We start from the raw sequence: 17,832 nt of genomic DNA, 5'->3' as shown, positions 1-17,832 counted from the left end.
TTCCACCAGTATGTGTATGGGGTGGAAGTGAACGTACAGTCCAACCACAAGGCGCAAAAGTCCATACTCAAGAAGCCACTGGGTATAGCGCCATCCAGACTCCAGAGGAAGCTCCTCCAGCTGCAGAGGTAGGACCTGAACGTATCCTACACACCTAGGAAAGACATGCTGCTCGCGATACGCTGCCACGAGCGGTCGTGGGGAGTCAACACACAGAGATTGATGAAGTCACAGACGAGAAAATCATCTACACTCTGGAGGCAACAGACGCCCTTAATGAAGACATGCTGAAACAGCTCAATGAGGCAATACAGAAAGATGACACATTACAACTGCTACAAGGTCCACAGCAAAGGTTGGCCACAACAGAGAAATCAGCTCAACCCAAGACTGTATCAATACTGGTCAATCAGAGACACAGCGGCAGGACAAAACAGAGTTCTGCTTGCAGGAGACAGAATCATCATTCCCAAAACAAGGAGAACAGTCATGCTACAGAAGCTTCACTTTGCTCATCGAGGAATGCAGTGCACAAAAGCTCATGCCAGGAAACGCCTGTATTGGCCTGGAATGACAAGAGACATTGAACAAATGGTTGAAATGTGCGACACATGCCAACAGTATCAGCCCAAGAATCAGAAAGAGCCCCTACTCTCACATGACATTCCAGAGCTCCCTTGGCTGAAAGTGGCTGTAGACATCTTCGAGATCAGGGGTTAGTCTTACCTGTTGATTGTTGATTACATGACGAAGTATCCTGAAGTGATGAACATACAGCCAATCAGCAGAATGAATGGAGTGCTCGCTAGAAATGGCATACCAAGCACTAATGGCATACCAAGCACTAAACTTAGAAGCTTTACATCAGCCTGGGGTATTAAACTGACTCATTCAAGCCCTGGCAAAGCACAATCGAATGGACTGACTCTCCCCAGCACAGATCCTCATGGGCAGAGTACTCAGGAGCACTCTTCAACCTTCCAGCAGAGTCCACCAACATGCAATACCACACCACAAGGTATCCACACAACGCTGCAGCATGTACTGTACAAGAGCAGCAACACAATCTCTTAGAAAAAATATAAAACAATTGGAACCAAGACATAAAAATAACTGATACTGGCACATGGCATGTGAGGGTGCAATGAGACAACAGATGGGTTGGATGATACTTTTCTAGTTAATCATTTTGAAATAAATTATACTTAAAACCTGTAAATCAACCAATCCTCCATCATTAACACAATGGAAAGGCCAAATGCTTTATTGTCTGAATGTTGAAAGTGTGTGGGCGACATAGAGAAATAAAATGGTGCAGTTTGAGACCATGTGACGGAAAGTGATGCGGGCGCTGGAGATGGGGTGTTAGCAGGTCTGGGCAGGGGTGATGTTGTGGATGTTGGTGTGCATCTGCATGTTGTCCTTTGTATGCGTGTTAAACCACTACTACAACAAAGGTGCAAAACCACTCCCAGAGCTGCAACCAGGTGCTACAGTGCACATGGAGTCTCCACAAGGATGGTATCCAGCTGTAGTCATGGCCCAGAGAAGTGAGCCACGGTCTTACACCATCGAATCGTTATCAGGTCAGCAGTACAGACACAACATGAGAAGCACACCAAGCAACACAACATGTGTACACTGACTTACCTGAAGAAGAGCCTCACATTACATTTCCAGAGAACCCAGAGCTCTCATCCACCACAAGCACCACACACACCAGAAATGGCAAAGAAATCAAACCACTGGTAAGGTATAATGCAGGGGTATTCTAGTGGTTAGAGCATTGGGCCAGTAACCAAAAGGTTGCTGGATCAAATCCTCAAGCTGACAAGGTAAAAATCTGTCGTTCTGCCCTTGAGCAAAGCAGTTAACCCACTGTTCCCTGGATGTCGATTATGGCAGCCCCCTGCACCTCTCTGATTCAGACGGGTTGGGTTAAAGGCAGAAGACACATTTTCTGTTGAAGGCATTCAGTTGTACAACTGACTTGGTTTCCCCTTTGAGTTCTGGAGCCTGCTGTTTTTCTGTTCAACCTGATAATTAATTACAACCACCTGGCGTCCCAGGACTAAATCAGTCCCTGATTAGAGGGGAACAATGAAAGAACCCAGTGGCACTGGCTTCGAGGTCCAGTTGTGTTGAGCTGGTGGTAAAGGTCGAACTCCACCAAAGGGTTAAGTGCCAGTAACCTCTGACTCTATAGCCTTATTCCTTCCATTCTCTCATGAAAAATGACTTTGAAAAGAGAGCTAAATATAAATGTATATACTCTCATGAAAAGACTGAACAAAAAAGAGAAAAGAGACATTGAAAAATGTTTAACTGAATGTGAAAAGAAAGCTCATTATCACAAGTGTTCTGAATTGAATGTATAGAGAAAAAGTAACCAGTTGAAACTTACCTGTAACAGAAGAACACGGAGTTAAATGAAATATCTGTTTCACGCTGAATAGAAACATTAAGTTAGTATTTTATTTGAAATGATGACAGTTTCAGTCATGAGTTTATTTAGCCAAAATAATATTTTTCATGAATGTTTATTGATATCCTTAAGAGTGAAAAGGGGGTGTAGTACCGCACACTTATACTACTAGTGACAAGTGCGTAGTAATACAGGGTTGGTATGTGGTCAGAAAGTGGTTCTGGTATTGAAGCTATCGATTAATGAAAATCTAATCAGTTTGTGTCAGATAGAATGCACATTTCGTGGAATATTAGTGCCATGAAGTAGCAGCTTCTGAGGCAAAGAAGGCTAGTCATGTCAACATCTGACATATGCAAACCATTAACGTTAGCACTTAGCTAGCTAGTTCCAGTTCACAGGAGACAACATTTATCACATTAATGTAGACTAGAAACAGGCCCGGTCCTGTCCATTCTGCTGCCCTAGGCGAGACCGCCCTCCTCCTACACGCCCAGGAAAACTAGAAAGGTCCCAGTAAGCAAAAAATGATGCTGAAAAGACATCTAAAAGGCATATATTCCAAAAACAGACATAAATACTCCTTAGTTTCATCAGCTGTCTGGGTGGCTGGTCTCAGACGATCCCGCAGGTGAAGAAGCCGGATGTGGTGGTCCTGGGCTGGCATGGTTACACGTGGTTACACGTGAATTTGGACATACTGCCAAATTCACTTAAACAATGTTGGAAGTGGCTTATGATAGAGAACTGAACATTTAATTCTCTGGCAACAGCTTTGATGGACATTCATGCAGTCAGCATGCTAAATACACACTCCCTCAAAACTTGAGACATCTGTGGCATTGAGTTGTGTGACACAACTGCACATTTTAGAGTGGCCTTGTATTGTACCCAGCACAAGGTGTTCCTGTGTAATGATCATGCTGTTTAATCAGCTTCTTGATATGCCACACCTGTCAGGTGGATGGATTATCTAGGCAAAGGAGAAATGCTCACTAACAGGGATGTAAACAAATTTGAGCACAGAATTTTTGAGAAATAAGCTTTATGTACAGTTGAAGTCGGAAGTTTACATACACTTAGGTTGGAATCATTGAAACTCCTTTTTCAACCACTCCACAAATTTCTTGTTAACAAACTATATTTTTGGCAAGTCGGTTAGGACATCTACTTTGTGCATGACACAAGTGATTTTTCCAACAGTTGTTTGCAGATTATTTTACTTACAATTCACTGTATCACAATTCCAGTGGGTCAGAAGTTGACATTCACTAAGTTGACTGTGACTTTAAACAGCTTAGAAAATTCCAGAAAATTACGTCATGGCTTTAGAAGCTTCTGTTAGGCTAATTGACATAATTTGAGTCAATTGGAGGTGTACCTGTGGCCTCTTTGCTTGACATCATGGGAAAATCAAAAGAAATCAGCCAAGACCTCAGAAACAAATTGTAGACCTCCACGAGTCTGGTTCATCCTAGGGAGCAATTTCCAAACGCCTGAAGGTACCACGTTCATCTGTACAAACAATAGTACGCAAGTATAAACACCATGGGACCACGCAGCCATCATACCGCTCAGGAAGGCGACGCGTTCTGTCTCCTAGAGATTAACGTACTTTGTTGCGAAAAGTGCAAGTCAATCGTCGAACAACAGCAAAGGACCTTGTGAAGATGCTGTAGGAAACAGGTACAAAAGTATCTATATCCACAGTAAAACAAGTCCTATATTGACATAACCTGAAAGGCCGTTCAGCAAGGAAGAAGCCACTGCTCCAAAACCGCCATAAAAAAGCCAGACTACGGTTTGCAACTGCACATGGGAACAAAGATTGTACTTTTTGGAGAAATGTCCTCTGGTCTGACGAAACAAAAATCCAACTGTTTTGCCATAATGACCACCGTTCTGTTTGGAGGAAAAAGGGGGAGGCTTGCAAGCCGAACAACACCATCCCAACTGTGAAGCACGAGGGTGGCAGCATCATGTTGTGGGGTGCTTTGCTGCAGGAGGGACTGGTGCACTTCACAAAATAGATGCATCATGATGAGGAAAATTATGTGGATATATTGAAGCAACATCTCAAAACATCAATCAGGAAGTTAAAGCTTGGTCGCAAATGGGTCTTCCAAATGGACAATGACCCCAAGCATACTTCCAAAGTTGTGGCAAAATGGCTTAAGGACAACCAAGTCAAGATATTGGAGTGGCCATCACAAAGCCCTGACCTCAAACCCATAGAAAATTTGTGGGCAGAACTGAAAAAGCATGTGCGAGCAAGGAGGCCTACAAACCTGACTCAGTTACACCAGCTCTGTCAGGAGGAATGGGACAAAATTCACCTTTATTGTGGGAAGCTTGTGGAAGGCTACCCGAAATGTTTGACCCAAGGTAAACAATTTATAGGTAATGCTACCAAATACTAATTGAGGGTATGTAAACTTCTGACCCACTGGGAATGTGATGAAAGAAATAAAATATGAAATAAATAATTCTCTCTACTATTATTCTGACATTTCACATTCTTAAAATAAAGTGGTGATCCTAACTGACCTAAGACAGGAAATTTTTACTCTGATTAAATGTCAGGAATTGTGAAAAACTGAGTGAAAATGTATTTGTCTATGGTGCATGTAAACTTCCGACTTCAACTGTACATGTGGAACTTTTCTGGGATATTTTATTTCAGCTCATGAAACATGGGACCAACACTTTACATGTTGCGTTTATATTTTTGTTCAGTATATTTTTCTAGACATTGAAGTTAGGTTAATTTTAGTTTTTTAATGAAAGGTGAAAATATATATTTTCCAGATGTTGGAAATATGTTTTTTCCGGACTTGAAATCAGGTTATTTTTCGGTTCTGAATAAATGTTTTAAAGACATTTTGAGTAGAGTACATTAGAGTAAACTAGGATACAAAGCAGTCAATGACTGTATATATGAATGGACAAAGCCATCGATCACGTGACACCATTCACTCCTATGTGAAGACTCAATTGTACATTGAAGCCAAATTAAGTTGGTGTCATAGAAACATAACATGCGTAGTTTGAGCTACTTCAGAAAGTGCCATTGCAGGCTAGCTCAGTGCTGCTCCCGCTCATTGAGTAACTCAAGTTGAAAGCCAACCAGGGTACTGCAGGCTACCATTAGCAACTAAATTATCCTTATTACTTATTCTGTGTGGGATTTTAAAATTATTTGTTCAAGGACATACATCGGATTAGATTAGAGGACTTTATTAGTCACATGCACAGGGTCGCAGATGTAATTGCAGGGTCCAGTGAAATTCTTAAACTCCAAGCTCCAACAGTGCAGGTCAAAAAGATAATCTGGTGTATTAGAATAAATTATTGGTACCATGATTGTCTCGAAAATTTTTTTTATTTACACGAAGATTGACCACTAATATTGACATTTTTCCATTCACTATAATGGGGGATCCTGTTTTCTGATAACAATGTCTGCAGTACATTGTTATCTTGAACTTCCGTGGTTTGAATGAGGGGGCAGTCCCTCTCCCCTGAATACTGTACTATAATCTACTGTGCTGGACTGTTGAACTATACTTTACTGTACTCTACTGTGCTCTATTGTATTGTATGTTACTGTATTATACTCTTATTTTCTTTACTGTAATGTACTCTGATGTGCTGTACTTTGCTGTCCAAATTTGTGAAACATAGATTTATTTATTTAACCTTTATTTAACTAGGAAAGTCAGTTAAGAACAAATTCTTATTTAAAATGACGGCCTACCGTCATTGATGTCTATTATTGGTTCATATTTGGTTCGGTCAAATGTTTGAGCCAAATCACGATCGGTCCGGACAGGACACACCCAAGAAATACCCACATCAAACCACACCCCCAAGCTAACTCACGTTTGGCTTCTGTCATGGGCCGCCAGCATTTCTTGAAGAGCAAGCCAAATAAACAAAGTGAAATCAGCAGGTGAAGTTCCCATTTAAACTTTTACTGCAGTGGGCTGAATCAGTAAGTTGAGACCCTGGGATTCTCTGCCTCTAACCCTATTACAGGGGCTGAGTCACTGGCTTACTGGTGTTCTTCCATGCCGTCCATGGGAGGGGTGCGTCACTTGAGTGGGTTGAGTCACTGACGTGGTCTTCCTGTCTGGGTTGGCGCCCGCCCCCCTTGGGTTGTGCCGTGGCGGAGATCTTTGTGGGCTATACTCGGCCTTGTCTTAGGACGGTAAGTTGGTGGTTGGAGACATCCCTCTAGTGGTGTGGGGGCTGTGCTTTGGCAAAGTGGGCGGGGTTATATCCTGCCTGTTTGGCCCTGTCCGGGGGTACCATCGGATGGGGCCACAGTGTTTTCTGATCCCTCCTGTCTCAGCCTCCAGTATTTATGCTGCAGTAGTTTATGTGTCGGGGGGCTAGGGTCAGTCTGCTACATCTGGAGTATTTATCTTGTCTTATCCGGTGTCCTGTGTGAATTTAAATATGCTCTCTCTAATTCTCTCTTTCTTTCTTTCTTTCTTTCTTTCGGAGGACCTGAGCCCTAGGACCATGCCTCAGGACTACCTGGCATGATGACTCCTTGCTGTCCCCAGTCCACCTGGCCGTGCTGCTGCTCCAGTTTCAACTGTTCTGCCTGCGGCTATGGAACCCTGACCTGTTCACCGGATGTGCTTGTTGCACCCTCGACAACTACTATGATTATTATTATTTGACCATGCTGGTCATTTATGAACATTTTAACATCTTGACCATGTTCTGTTATAATATCCACCCGGCACAGCCAGAAGAGGACTGGCCACCCCTCATAGTCTGGTTCCTCTCTAGGTTTCTTCCTAGGTTTTGGCCTTTCTAGGGAGTTTTTCCTAGGGAGTTTTTCCTAGCCACCGTGCTTCTTTCACATGCATTGCTTGCTGTTTGGGGTTTTAGGCTGGGTTTCTGTACAGCACTTTGAGATATCAGCTGATGTACGAAGGGCTATATAAATACATTTGATTTGATTTGATTTGAATGAGATCTGCGGGCTTGCCCATCCCTGATATAGAACAAGACAAAAACAGCAATGCCTCTAAAATGGGCCTGAAACATGCTCTAAGGCACCTGTATTGATTTATTTATACCATAAAGAGCTTAAGTGATGTCCATTCTTCTGAAAAAGTGGTGAAAAAAATCTAGATAATTGTAGAAGAGGAGCCGAAACTATGATATTGGGCTCCCGAGTGGCACAGCGGTCTAAGGCACTGCATCTTAATGCAAGAAGCGTTACTGTAGTCCCTGGTTCAAATCCAGGCTGCATCACATCCGGCTGTGATTGGGAGTCCTATAGAGCAGCACACAATTTACCCAGTGTCGTTGGGGTAGGCCGTCGTTGGAAATAAGAATTTGTTCTTTACAGACTTGCGTAGTTAAATAAAAAAAATATGAATAATCAAAGACTAAGATTCTATCTGCAAAATGTATGGTTTTGAGATTTTATTTTTAAAGTCCCAGATCTTAGAACTGCTTTGTGATTTCTTCCTCTTTCATGACTCAAAAAGTACATCACCTTACAAACAATTTTTTTTTATTGACAACATAGCATTGTGTGATTGGATTGCAGATAGAACCTTATAGCACCAAGTTCAAAAGTGTTTGTGCAGATAGACTTTTTTTTCCAATGTAAATTGACCTTTTCACAAATCTGACATATCTCACATATGAAGGAACTCTAAAATATCAACTCTATGTGAATAACTAAACTCAACAACAAAAAAACGTCCCTTTTTCAGGACCCTGTCTTTCAAAGATATATAGTAAAAATCCAAATACCTTCACCACAGATCTTCATCGTAAAGGGTTTAAACACTGTTTCCCATGCTTGATCAATGAACCATAAACAATTAATGAAAATGCATCTGTGGAACGGTCATTAAGACACTAACAGCTTACAGACATTAGGCAATTAAGGTCACAGTTATGAAAACTTAGGACACTAAAGAGGCCTTTCTACTGACTCTGAAAAACACCAAAAGAAAGATGCCCAGGGTCCCTGCTCATCTGCGTGAACGTGCCTTAGGCATGCTGCGAGGAGGCATGAGGACTGCAGATGTGGCCAGGGCAATACATTGCAATGTCCATACTGTGAGACGCCTAAGACAGCGCTACAGGGAGACAGGACGGACAGCTGATCATCCTCGCAGTGGCAGACCACGTGTAACAACACCTGCACAGGATCGGTACATCCGAACATCACACCTGCGGGAAAGGTACAGGATGGCAACAACAACTGCCGAGTTACACCAGGAATGCACAATCCCTCCATCAGTCCTCAGACTGTTCGCAATAGGCTGAGAGAGGCTGGACTGAGGCCTTGTAGGCCTGTTGTAAGGCAGGTCCTCATCAGACATCACGGGCAACAACGTCGCCTATGGGCACAAACCCACTGTCGCTCGACCAGACAAGATTGGCAAAAAGTGCTCTTCACTGATGAGTCGCGGTTTTGTCTCACCAGGGGTGACGGTCGGATTTGCATTTATTGTCGAAGGAATGACCGTTACACCGAGGCCTGCACTCTGGAGCGGGATCGATTTGGAGGTGGAGGGTCTGTCATGGTCTGGGGCGATGTGTCACAGCATCATCGGACTGAGCTTGTTGTCATTGCTGGCAATCTCAATGCTGTGCGTTACAGGGAAGACATCCTCTTCCCAGGCTCATCCTGACATGACCCTCCAGCATGACAATGCCACCAGCCATAGTGTTCGTTCTGTGCGTGATTTCCTGCAAGACAGGAATGTCAGTGTTCTGCCATGGCCAGCGAAGAGCCCGGATCTCAATCCCATTGAGCATGTCTGGGACCTGTTGCATCGGAGTGTGAGGGCTAGCACCATTCCCCCCAGAAATGTCCGGGAACTTGCTGGTGCCTTGGTGGAAGAGTGGGGTAATATCTCACAGCAAGAACTGGCAAATCTGGTGCAGTCCATGAGGAGGAGATGCACTGCAGTACTTAATGCAGCTGGTGGCCACACCAAATACTGACTGTTACTTTTGATTTTGACCCCCCCCCCCCTTGATCAGGGACACATTATTGAATTTATGTTAGTCACATTTCTGTGGAACTTGTTCAGTTTATGTCTGTTGTTTAATCTTATGTTCATACAAATATTTACACGTTAAGTTTGCTGAAAATAAACGCAGTTGACAGTTTCTTTTTTTTGCTGAGTTTATTTGAACAAAAATGACAGTTAGAACCTTATAGTCCCGAGGTCTTGAGTTACTGGTACGCAGGTATGTGTGGTTTATCTACAAAAGTAAAATTTACAAATAATAACACGCAATAATGTGCATAATTATGTGGCTGTTAACTTGTATAATATGAATATCAATGCAATGACAATATACAAATACAATGTAAATGAGTAAAGCTATACATAATTAGTGCAGCAATACAACAAATCTCATGGCAAAGAGGCTGCAATAGCATGTGGCATAGATGACAAAAGCTAGAGCAAGCTAGCTGTGGCTACATAGCATAGCATATAGCAGGCAATCAAACAATATAAAGCTCACGAAAAGATTTCAAGCAGCAATGCAATAGCCACAAAAAAGAGGCCTTAATTAGCATAATATAAGCAAATGCTCAAAAGGTGTGTACAGTGATTTAAAGTGTGTCAATTAGCAACTACATGTAACAGAAAAAATAGATAAATTAATCAAAATGGCTACTTGACTTGGTGTTGGTACCCCAGAGATAGTTAGAGGATGAAACACTGTATATGTCCCATTATGTTGTCTGTGAGAGAACAGACTCCTTTTTGCATTTGCAAACATTGCTGCACAAGGGTAACCTAACCTAGAAAGTGAATAGAATCTGTGGATGTGCCCTTGAGCAAGGCACTTAACCCTAATTGCTCCAGGGTCGCCGTTGATAATGGCCATGACCCCAGTCTCCAAGGGTGTATCAGGGGGAGTTGGGATACTCAAAAAAACACATTTCCAATTGGAAAAATATAACCCACCATTTATTATTATATTGGTTGCAAACACGGGGGAGTTCTCATAGACCACCAGCAAAAGAAGCCTCCATTTACATGTTGCTTATGAGTGCATTTCTGACTACTTTAGGATTAAAATTGGATTTTAAGACTCGTATGAATGCCTTGCTTAATATAATGTAAAAACGGCATTATACTTAAAAAGCTCTTCAACTTCAACCAGTAAAATGGCCGTTAGCATTCTAGCTAACAACTGCTGGATCCAAAATAGGTATTTTTGCAAAGGTCACAAACAAATGTAATCTTAGCGACTGTTCAAGCAATAATCAAAACAACATTGTAAGCATACAAGAACCCAAAGTAGGGTTTTTGTTTAGACGTAAATCTAGATATTACTTCTAAACAAAAATGGCCGCAGTTGACGATGGGGTATTTCTGCCTCCAAGAATCCTGTGCATCCTTGCCTGATGTGAGTGTGTCATGTACTGAAGAGTGGACTAAGGGCAGCGCCATTGAAGGCATCTCCATTTCGAAGTAGTACATTTTCTTCTTCTACTACTTGAAGTTAGGGCTGGGCATGGCCAAAAAATTATATCTCGATTTATTTTAACTTGTGGGTGATTCCCGATATATCTTTCAATTTAAAAAAAAAGTTCTCTCTAAATATGCTTTGTTGTACAATTAACAGTAAAATACATAGCATTTTAAACAGTCAGCAATACTCTAATGAATTCAGGGCTTGCATAATTATATTTAGGCTCAATATAAGCCTTCCACAAGCATAAGACCCACTAATAAATGCACTATTTTATTGAAATAGTTTAACTTCTTCGGGCTAGGGGGCAGTATTCGGAAGTTAGGATGAATGAAGTGCCCAAAGTAAACTGCCTGTTACTCAGAACCAGAAGCTAGGATATGCATATAATTGGTAGTATTGGATAGAAAACACTGTAAAGTTTCCAAAACTGTTAAAATAATGTCTGTGAGTATAACAGAACTGATATGGCACGCAGAAACCCGGAGGACAATCCATCTAGCATTTTTTCCCCCAGCTCATCACTGATTAGAATGGCTGTCAATGGGAATATAAAAATAATTCCTCCCAGATTGCAGTTCCTAGGGCTTCCACTAGATGTCAACAGTCTTTAGAAAGAGTTTCAGGCTTGTTTTTTTTAAAAAATGAGCTAGAATTTGGAGTTTTTCCAGGTGGTTCCCATTTTGGCTGTAGTGTTATGACGAGCGTGGATGAGAGCGTGCACTTCGGTATTTATCTCCGGTAATGGACATACTTTCTCCGTCTTAAATGTTATCGTTCATTTACATATTAACCTGGGTTTTTGCAATACTCACTGATCTGGCTTTCAAGTCTGTCTATGAAAATGATCTTGTTGTTACAAATTTGACCAGAACCATGCATAATGCACATTCACTAATAATGACCAACTTCTTATCGCAGGCATTTCGCTGATGTCGTTCATTACGAGAAGTAGCCTATACTACAGAAATGTGTAGTTTAAAAGTTTAAAATAAAATAGGTTTGCTAATATGGGTAATTGTTAATGGGTCAATTGATGGCTACAACCATCAAATTAGTAGTAGTAGTTGTAGTTTAAAGGATCATTTTTTTTTAAAGTGGTGCATACACACCTCTTAAGGATCAGACCCTTTTTTTCAATTTTCGCCTAAAATGACATACCCAAATCGAACTGCCTGTAGCTCAGGACCTGAAGAAAGGATATGCATATTCTTGATACCATTTGAAACGAAACACTAAGTTTGTGGAAATTAGAAATTAATGTAGGAGAATATAACACATTAGATCTGGTAAAAGATAATACAAAGAAAAAAACATGCATTTTCTAATTTATTTTTTGTTCCGTCATCTTTGAAATGCAAGAGAAAGGTCACAATGTATTATTCCAGGTTAGGTACAATTTAGATTTTGGCCACTATATGGCAGCAGTGTATTTATTTTATTTAACTAGGCAATTCAGTGAAGAACAAATTCTTAGTTACGATGACAGCCAACCGGGGAACAGTGGGTTAACTGCCTTGTTCAGGGGCAGAAAGACAGATTTTTACCTTGTAAGCTCTGGGATTTGATCCAGAAACCTTTTGGTTATTGACACAACACTCTAACCTGCCACCCCTAGGCTACCTGCCGTGTATGGGCAAAGTTTTCGACTAATCCAATGAACCATTGGATTTATGTTCAAAATGTATGAAGTCTGCCTGAATGTGCCTAATTGGTTAATTGATACATTTTCAAGTTCATAACTGCGCACTCTCCTCAAACAATAGCATGGTATTATTTCACTGTAATAGCTACTGTAAATTGGACAGTGCAGTTAGATTAACAAAAATGTAAGCATTCTGCTCCTATCATTTGTCTATGTCCTGGAAAATGTTCTTACAACCCCATGCTAATCACATTAGTCTACGTTAGCTCAACCGTCCCGTGGGGGGGGACGACACCGATCCTGTAGAGGTTAATGTTATAAACGTATCGTTATATTTATCGTTATCACATCAATTCAGGCAATTTATCACGATATAGATTTTTGCCACCCAGCTCTATTACCAAGCACAAGCCCCCACATGCTAGTGAGTAGACGGCTCATCTTTATACTTAAAGTCAAGCCAACTTGGATCTATTTGCTAGCTAGCAAGGTAGAACAGTTGAATTATTATTAACATACCCTTCTGTACATCTCCAACTGTTTGAACAGCATTCTAGCCTGTCCACTTTGTTCAGAAGTTGAAATCAAGTGGACAACCTTATTTCTTAGAAGGAGAATGAGTTACCGATTCCTTATATAATTGCAAATGTATAAAACAAAGACAAATAGTATAACAGTCTGTGGCTAAAATGCTTCTATAGGTACGTGGTACTGGGCAGACAAACTAGTGGCCATGAGGAACTTCATCAAAAATAATGGCACCAATTGGCCTGTAGGTGGCACTGTTATAAGTAGTCTCACTTAAACCCTCATATCCCCTGCCCCATTTGACCTAGAGACTTAATAAAAAACTTTGTACCTACGTATCATTTCTCATGCTGAACAATTTGCCTCAAGAACCCATAAGATCCGTCAGGATAGATTTCCCTCCCTCTTGGAAATCCTTTGAAACACTTCTTCTCATGAACCATTTCCAAATAACATGGTATATAGCCTCATGGTACATATCTTAATAACTTAGTTTGAGAAAAGCTAAGGGATTGGTTTGGAGATGTCTGACTTATTGATAAATCAGGAAATCAGATTTGATGTGTCTGTCCATTTTAATCCTTTGAACTACTAACAATTAACTATGTAACACTTATCATAAAAATATTCTCATAGACAAAAGTCAGATTCACTCCAATGTTGGTCTTTGGACTCATCACAATAGTCCCTAAAGAGTTAACATTGATGCATTCAAAGATATTCACACTGTACCAGCAGATGCGCAGTAGCACATACGCTAATATGCTCAAATATGCTAAAAATACTTTAAGCATGCTTTCCAGTGTGAGCTCACTGCCTCTATAATATCTGGCATGCTCACATGAAAGAGGGAACAGCTGTCGCTGTTATTGTCCCCTTCCCACTCGCTCCACCCTCCCCGATCAGAAAAAAAAGCCAGTGAGATATCTCCTTTCCCTAGTCTCTGGGGCACCCCTTCCGCGGGTCAGGGCAATAAGTAGACCAGAGTGGCCCCGCCTCGATCAGGAAAAATGTGGGTGTGGGATGTTTTGCTTCTCTACCGTGTCTGCCGGAATTGAAAGGAGGTGCCCTCAAACCTGCCTGTTTTTGTACCTGGCCATAGAGCTGGTTAGAGGGCACACCTGTCATGAATGCCGTCTGTCCTCAAGTGACCATAGAGATGGCTAGAGGACACCTGCCTTGAATGCTTCTCCCCACTTTTACCCCACAGACTAGAGAATTCTTAACAATTTCCATTCTAGTATGCATTCTATCTTTCTGATTATAAGCCTGCATTCTATCCAGTTTATGTTGAATGAAGCGTGCTAGACAAACTGCACAATACATTACAGTGTAATAAATAACAGTATCGACAATACAAGAACAAGCAATCTAGTAATTGATATCATCTGATGGACAGTATACCTTAGCTTGGTCCCATATCTGTTTATGCTATCATTCCACTCATTGCCACTACACTCCATGTCATGCAAAACATTACGAGTACAAGCAGTCGAATGTTAGCACAAATCAATGACTGTATATATGAATGGGCAAAGACATCCATCACATGACACCATTCATTCTTATGTGAAGATGCAATAGCGCATCGACCACGAAGATTGACATTTTTTCATTCACTATAATGGGGATCCTGTTTTCTGCTATCAATGCCTGCAAAACTGCAGTCAGCCATGAACTTCCGTGGCTTCAATGAAAGTGGGCATTTGTTGTCCCCTGGCACAAATAGGCTGGTACCAGGGCTAAGTATACCTTGCCTGTGACTAATTATATTGTTAATTAAGAACCATTAAATTACAACATAAAGCCATATTTCCTTCTGTTATATAGCAACACTTAGACATAATACTCAAAAACATACACCCATGAATATCATAACTGTTCCCCATTACGAACTGAGGGTATAGTGTTTAGAGTTTGATCATGATGAGCTAAGTATACAGTAAAATCTAGAATTTTGGTTGACTATGATTGTCAGATTAAGACAAAATTGGCATTTTATTTTTGCACAGACATGTAAATTGTCTGTGCAGAATGGCCCATATGGCAGAAGCCAATCTCCTGTTTATGTAAGGCAGCTTGATGTACAAGTACACCCCCTGGACAGGACGCTAGTGTATGGCAGGGTCCTTTGCATAGATACTGTAAAGCATTTCACTCAGCCTTCATTTTGTCTCTGATATCCGAAGGCAAGGTTTCAAACAGGACGTCCTCCACTACTAGGCCGCCACGCTTCAACGCCCGACAGAACCGCAGCTCTGGAGGCAGGAGCTCAAAATGGTTGCCCTTCAGTTCCAGATGTGTCAATAGAACCAGGTATGAGATCTTTGGTGAGAGCAACGACAGCATATTCTTGCCCAGCTTGAGGGTTTTGAGCTTCTTGCAAAAGAAGAGCTCGTCTGGGAGGTTCTCGATCTTGTTGCACGTGACAGAGAAATACTGAAGACTCTGTAGGACGCCGATCTCTGGCGGAATGAACCGGATGTCATTGTTGGACAGGTCCAGGTAACGAAGCTTGTTGCATAAGAACAGGTGTGGGGACAAGATCCCTATCTTGTTGTGGCTGAAGTAGAGGCGCTCCAGGCTGCCCAGCTTCTTGATGTGCTCAGGGATGTAGCAGATACTGTTGTGCCAGAGTTTCAGGCACGTCAGTTTGCGAAGGTGCTGGCAGCTGACTATCTCCTCAATGGAGTGCAGGTTGTTTTCCTTCAGGTCCAACTCCTGTAGAGTTAAGAGTAAAACATTTTTATTATAAGTGTCATTCCACAATATTACAGCAATTGTCCATACATATATATTTTTGCAACCCTAGTTGTGTGACTGTATGCAATCATAGCAGGCAGTTACAATAAATCACACCTGTAGGCCGACTACTCAGAGTTTTTAGACACTGTAGACGATCATATCAGGCAGTCATAGTATGGTATATCATACCTGTAGATTTGTGAGGCTAAAGATAGCATGTGGGATGCGTTCCAGGTCACAGTGCACCAGCTCCAATTCAGTCAAGTTCACCATTTTCTTCAGGTTGTTGAGCATCACCAGCTTGGTGCAGTCATTGTAGATGTACAGCCTCTGCAGGTGGCTGGACACGTCCACAATGGACTGGGGGATCTTTGTAAAGTTACTTTTAATCGAGAGGGTCTTCAGATGCTTCAGCTCCCTCAGGGACTCCAGACCCACATTCTTCGAAGCGTCAGGACTCAGTGAGCCAATGAGGTAGAGCTCCTCTAGATTCCGCAGGTGGTACAGCCAATGAGGCAGCTCCCTGCTGTCATCAAACTTCACCCTGAGCACCTTAGATAGAGATAGATAGATATATAGATACTTCATTAATCCCTGCATGGAAATGAAATGTCAACAACAACAGCAGACAAAATACACATGGGTTGTTCCAATAAAATGAGTGCCTTTTGAGTCCCTTTGATATTTTAAGTAGAAATTGTACACAAATGTTGAATTTTAAAAGTAACCCGGAGTCGCCTCTTCACTGTTGACGTTGAGACTGGTGTTTTGCGGGTACTATTTAATGAAGCTGCCATTTGAGGACTTGTGAGGCATCTGTTTCTCAAACTAGACACTCTAATGTACTTGTCCTCTTGCTCAGTGGTGCACCGGGGCCTCCCACTCCTCTTTCTATTCTGGTTAGACCCAGTTTGCGCTGTTCTGTGATGGTAGTACAGAGCGTTGTACGAGATCTTCAGTTTCTTGGCAATTTCTCGCACCTTCATTTCTCAGAACAAGAATCGACTGACAAGTTTCAGAAGAAAAATCTTTGTTTCTGGACATTTTGAGCCTGCAATCGAACCCACAAATGCTGATGCTCCAGATACTCAACTAGTCTAAAGAAGTTTTATTGCTTATTTAATCAGAACAGTTTTCAACTGTACTAACATAATTGCAAAATGGATTTCTAATGATCAATTAACCTTTTAAAATGAATAACTAGGATTAGCTAACACAACGTGCCATTGGAACACAGAATTGAGGGTTGCTGATAATGGACCTCTGTATGCCTATGTAGATATTCCATAAAAAATCTGCAGTTTACAGCTACAATAGTCATTTACAACATTAACAATGTCTACACTGTATTTCTGATCAATATGATGTAATTTTAATGGACAAAAAAAAGAAGATTTTCTTTCAAAAACAAGAACATTTCTATGTGACCCAAAACTCTTGAACGGTAGTGTACATTCAACACCGAGGCACATACGCTAATTACTCACATAGATGCACACATTCCTTCAGGTTACAGACCATGTACAGTGCCTTCAGAAAGTATTCACACCCCTTGACTTTTCACATTTTGTTGTGTTACAGCCTGAATATGAACTTGATTAAATTAAGATGTTTTGGTCACTGGAATACACACAATACCCCATAAATTGAAATTATGTTTAACTTTTTTTTTTTACAAATTAATGAAAAATGAAAAGATGAAATGTCTTGAGTCAATAAGTATATACCCCCTTTGCTATGGAAAGCCTTAATAAGTTCATGAGTAAAAATGTGCTTAACAAGTCACAAAATAAGTTGCATGGCAATAATAGCGTTTAACATGATTTTTTTTAATGACTACCTCATCTCTGTACCCCACACTTACAATTATCTGTAAGTTCCCTCAGTCAAGCAGTGAATTTCAAACACAGATTCAACCACAAAGACCAGCCAGGTTTTCCAATGCCTCGCAAAAAAGGGCACCTATTGCTAGATAGGTGTATCAATACCTCCAGTCACTACAAAGATA

At 41.3% G+C, this 17,832-nt stretch overlaps 1 protein-coding gene across 4 annotated transcripts in view; it reads right to left on the bottom strand.

Annotated features, from left to right (window-relative positions):
* Positions 1-17,832, bottom strand: part of LOC115158574 (volume-regulated anion channel subunit LRRC8C) — a 100,353-nt gene that overhangs the window by 35,660 nt on the left and 46,861 nt on the right. For 3 of the 4 annotated variants that reach the window (XM_029707690.1, XM_029707689.1, XM_029707693.1), the window contains 2 exons: positions 16,014-16,376; positions 13,636-15,800 (listed from right to left, as the gene is read on the bottom strand). The exons of the other annotated variant lie outside the window; for it this stretch is intronic. In XM_029707690.1, the coding sequence (XP_029563550.1) occupies positions 15,234-15,800; positions 16,014-16,376 (930 nt within the window). In that variant the 3' untranslated portion in view covers positions 13,636-15,233. Of the gene's footprint in view, positions 1-13,635; positions 15,801-16,013; positions 16,377-17,832 lie in introns of those variants that run through there. 4 annotated transcript variants of the gene reach the window in all.

Source organism: Salmo trutta, chromosome 22 (genome assembly GCF_901001165.1).
Source record: "Salmo trutta chromosome 22, fSalTru1.1, whole genome shotgun sequence".
In the NCBI taxonomy this organism is placed as follows: domain Eukaryota; kingdom Metazoa; phylum Chordata; class Actinopteri; order Salmoniformes; family Salmonidae; genus Salmo; species Salmo trutta.
This window is presented reverse-complemented; position numbering and strand designations above follow the sequence as displayed.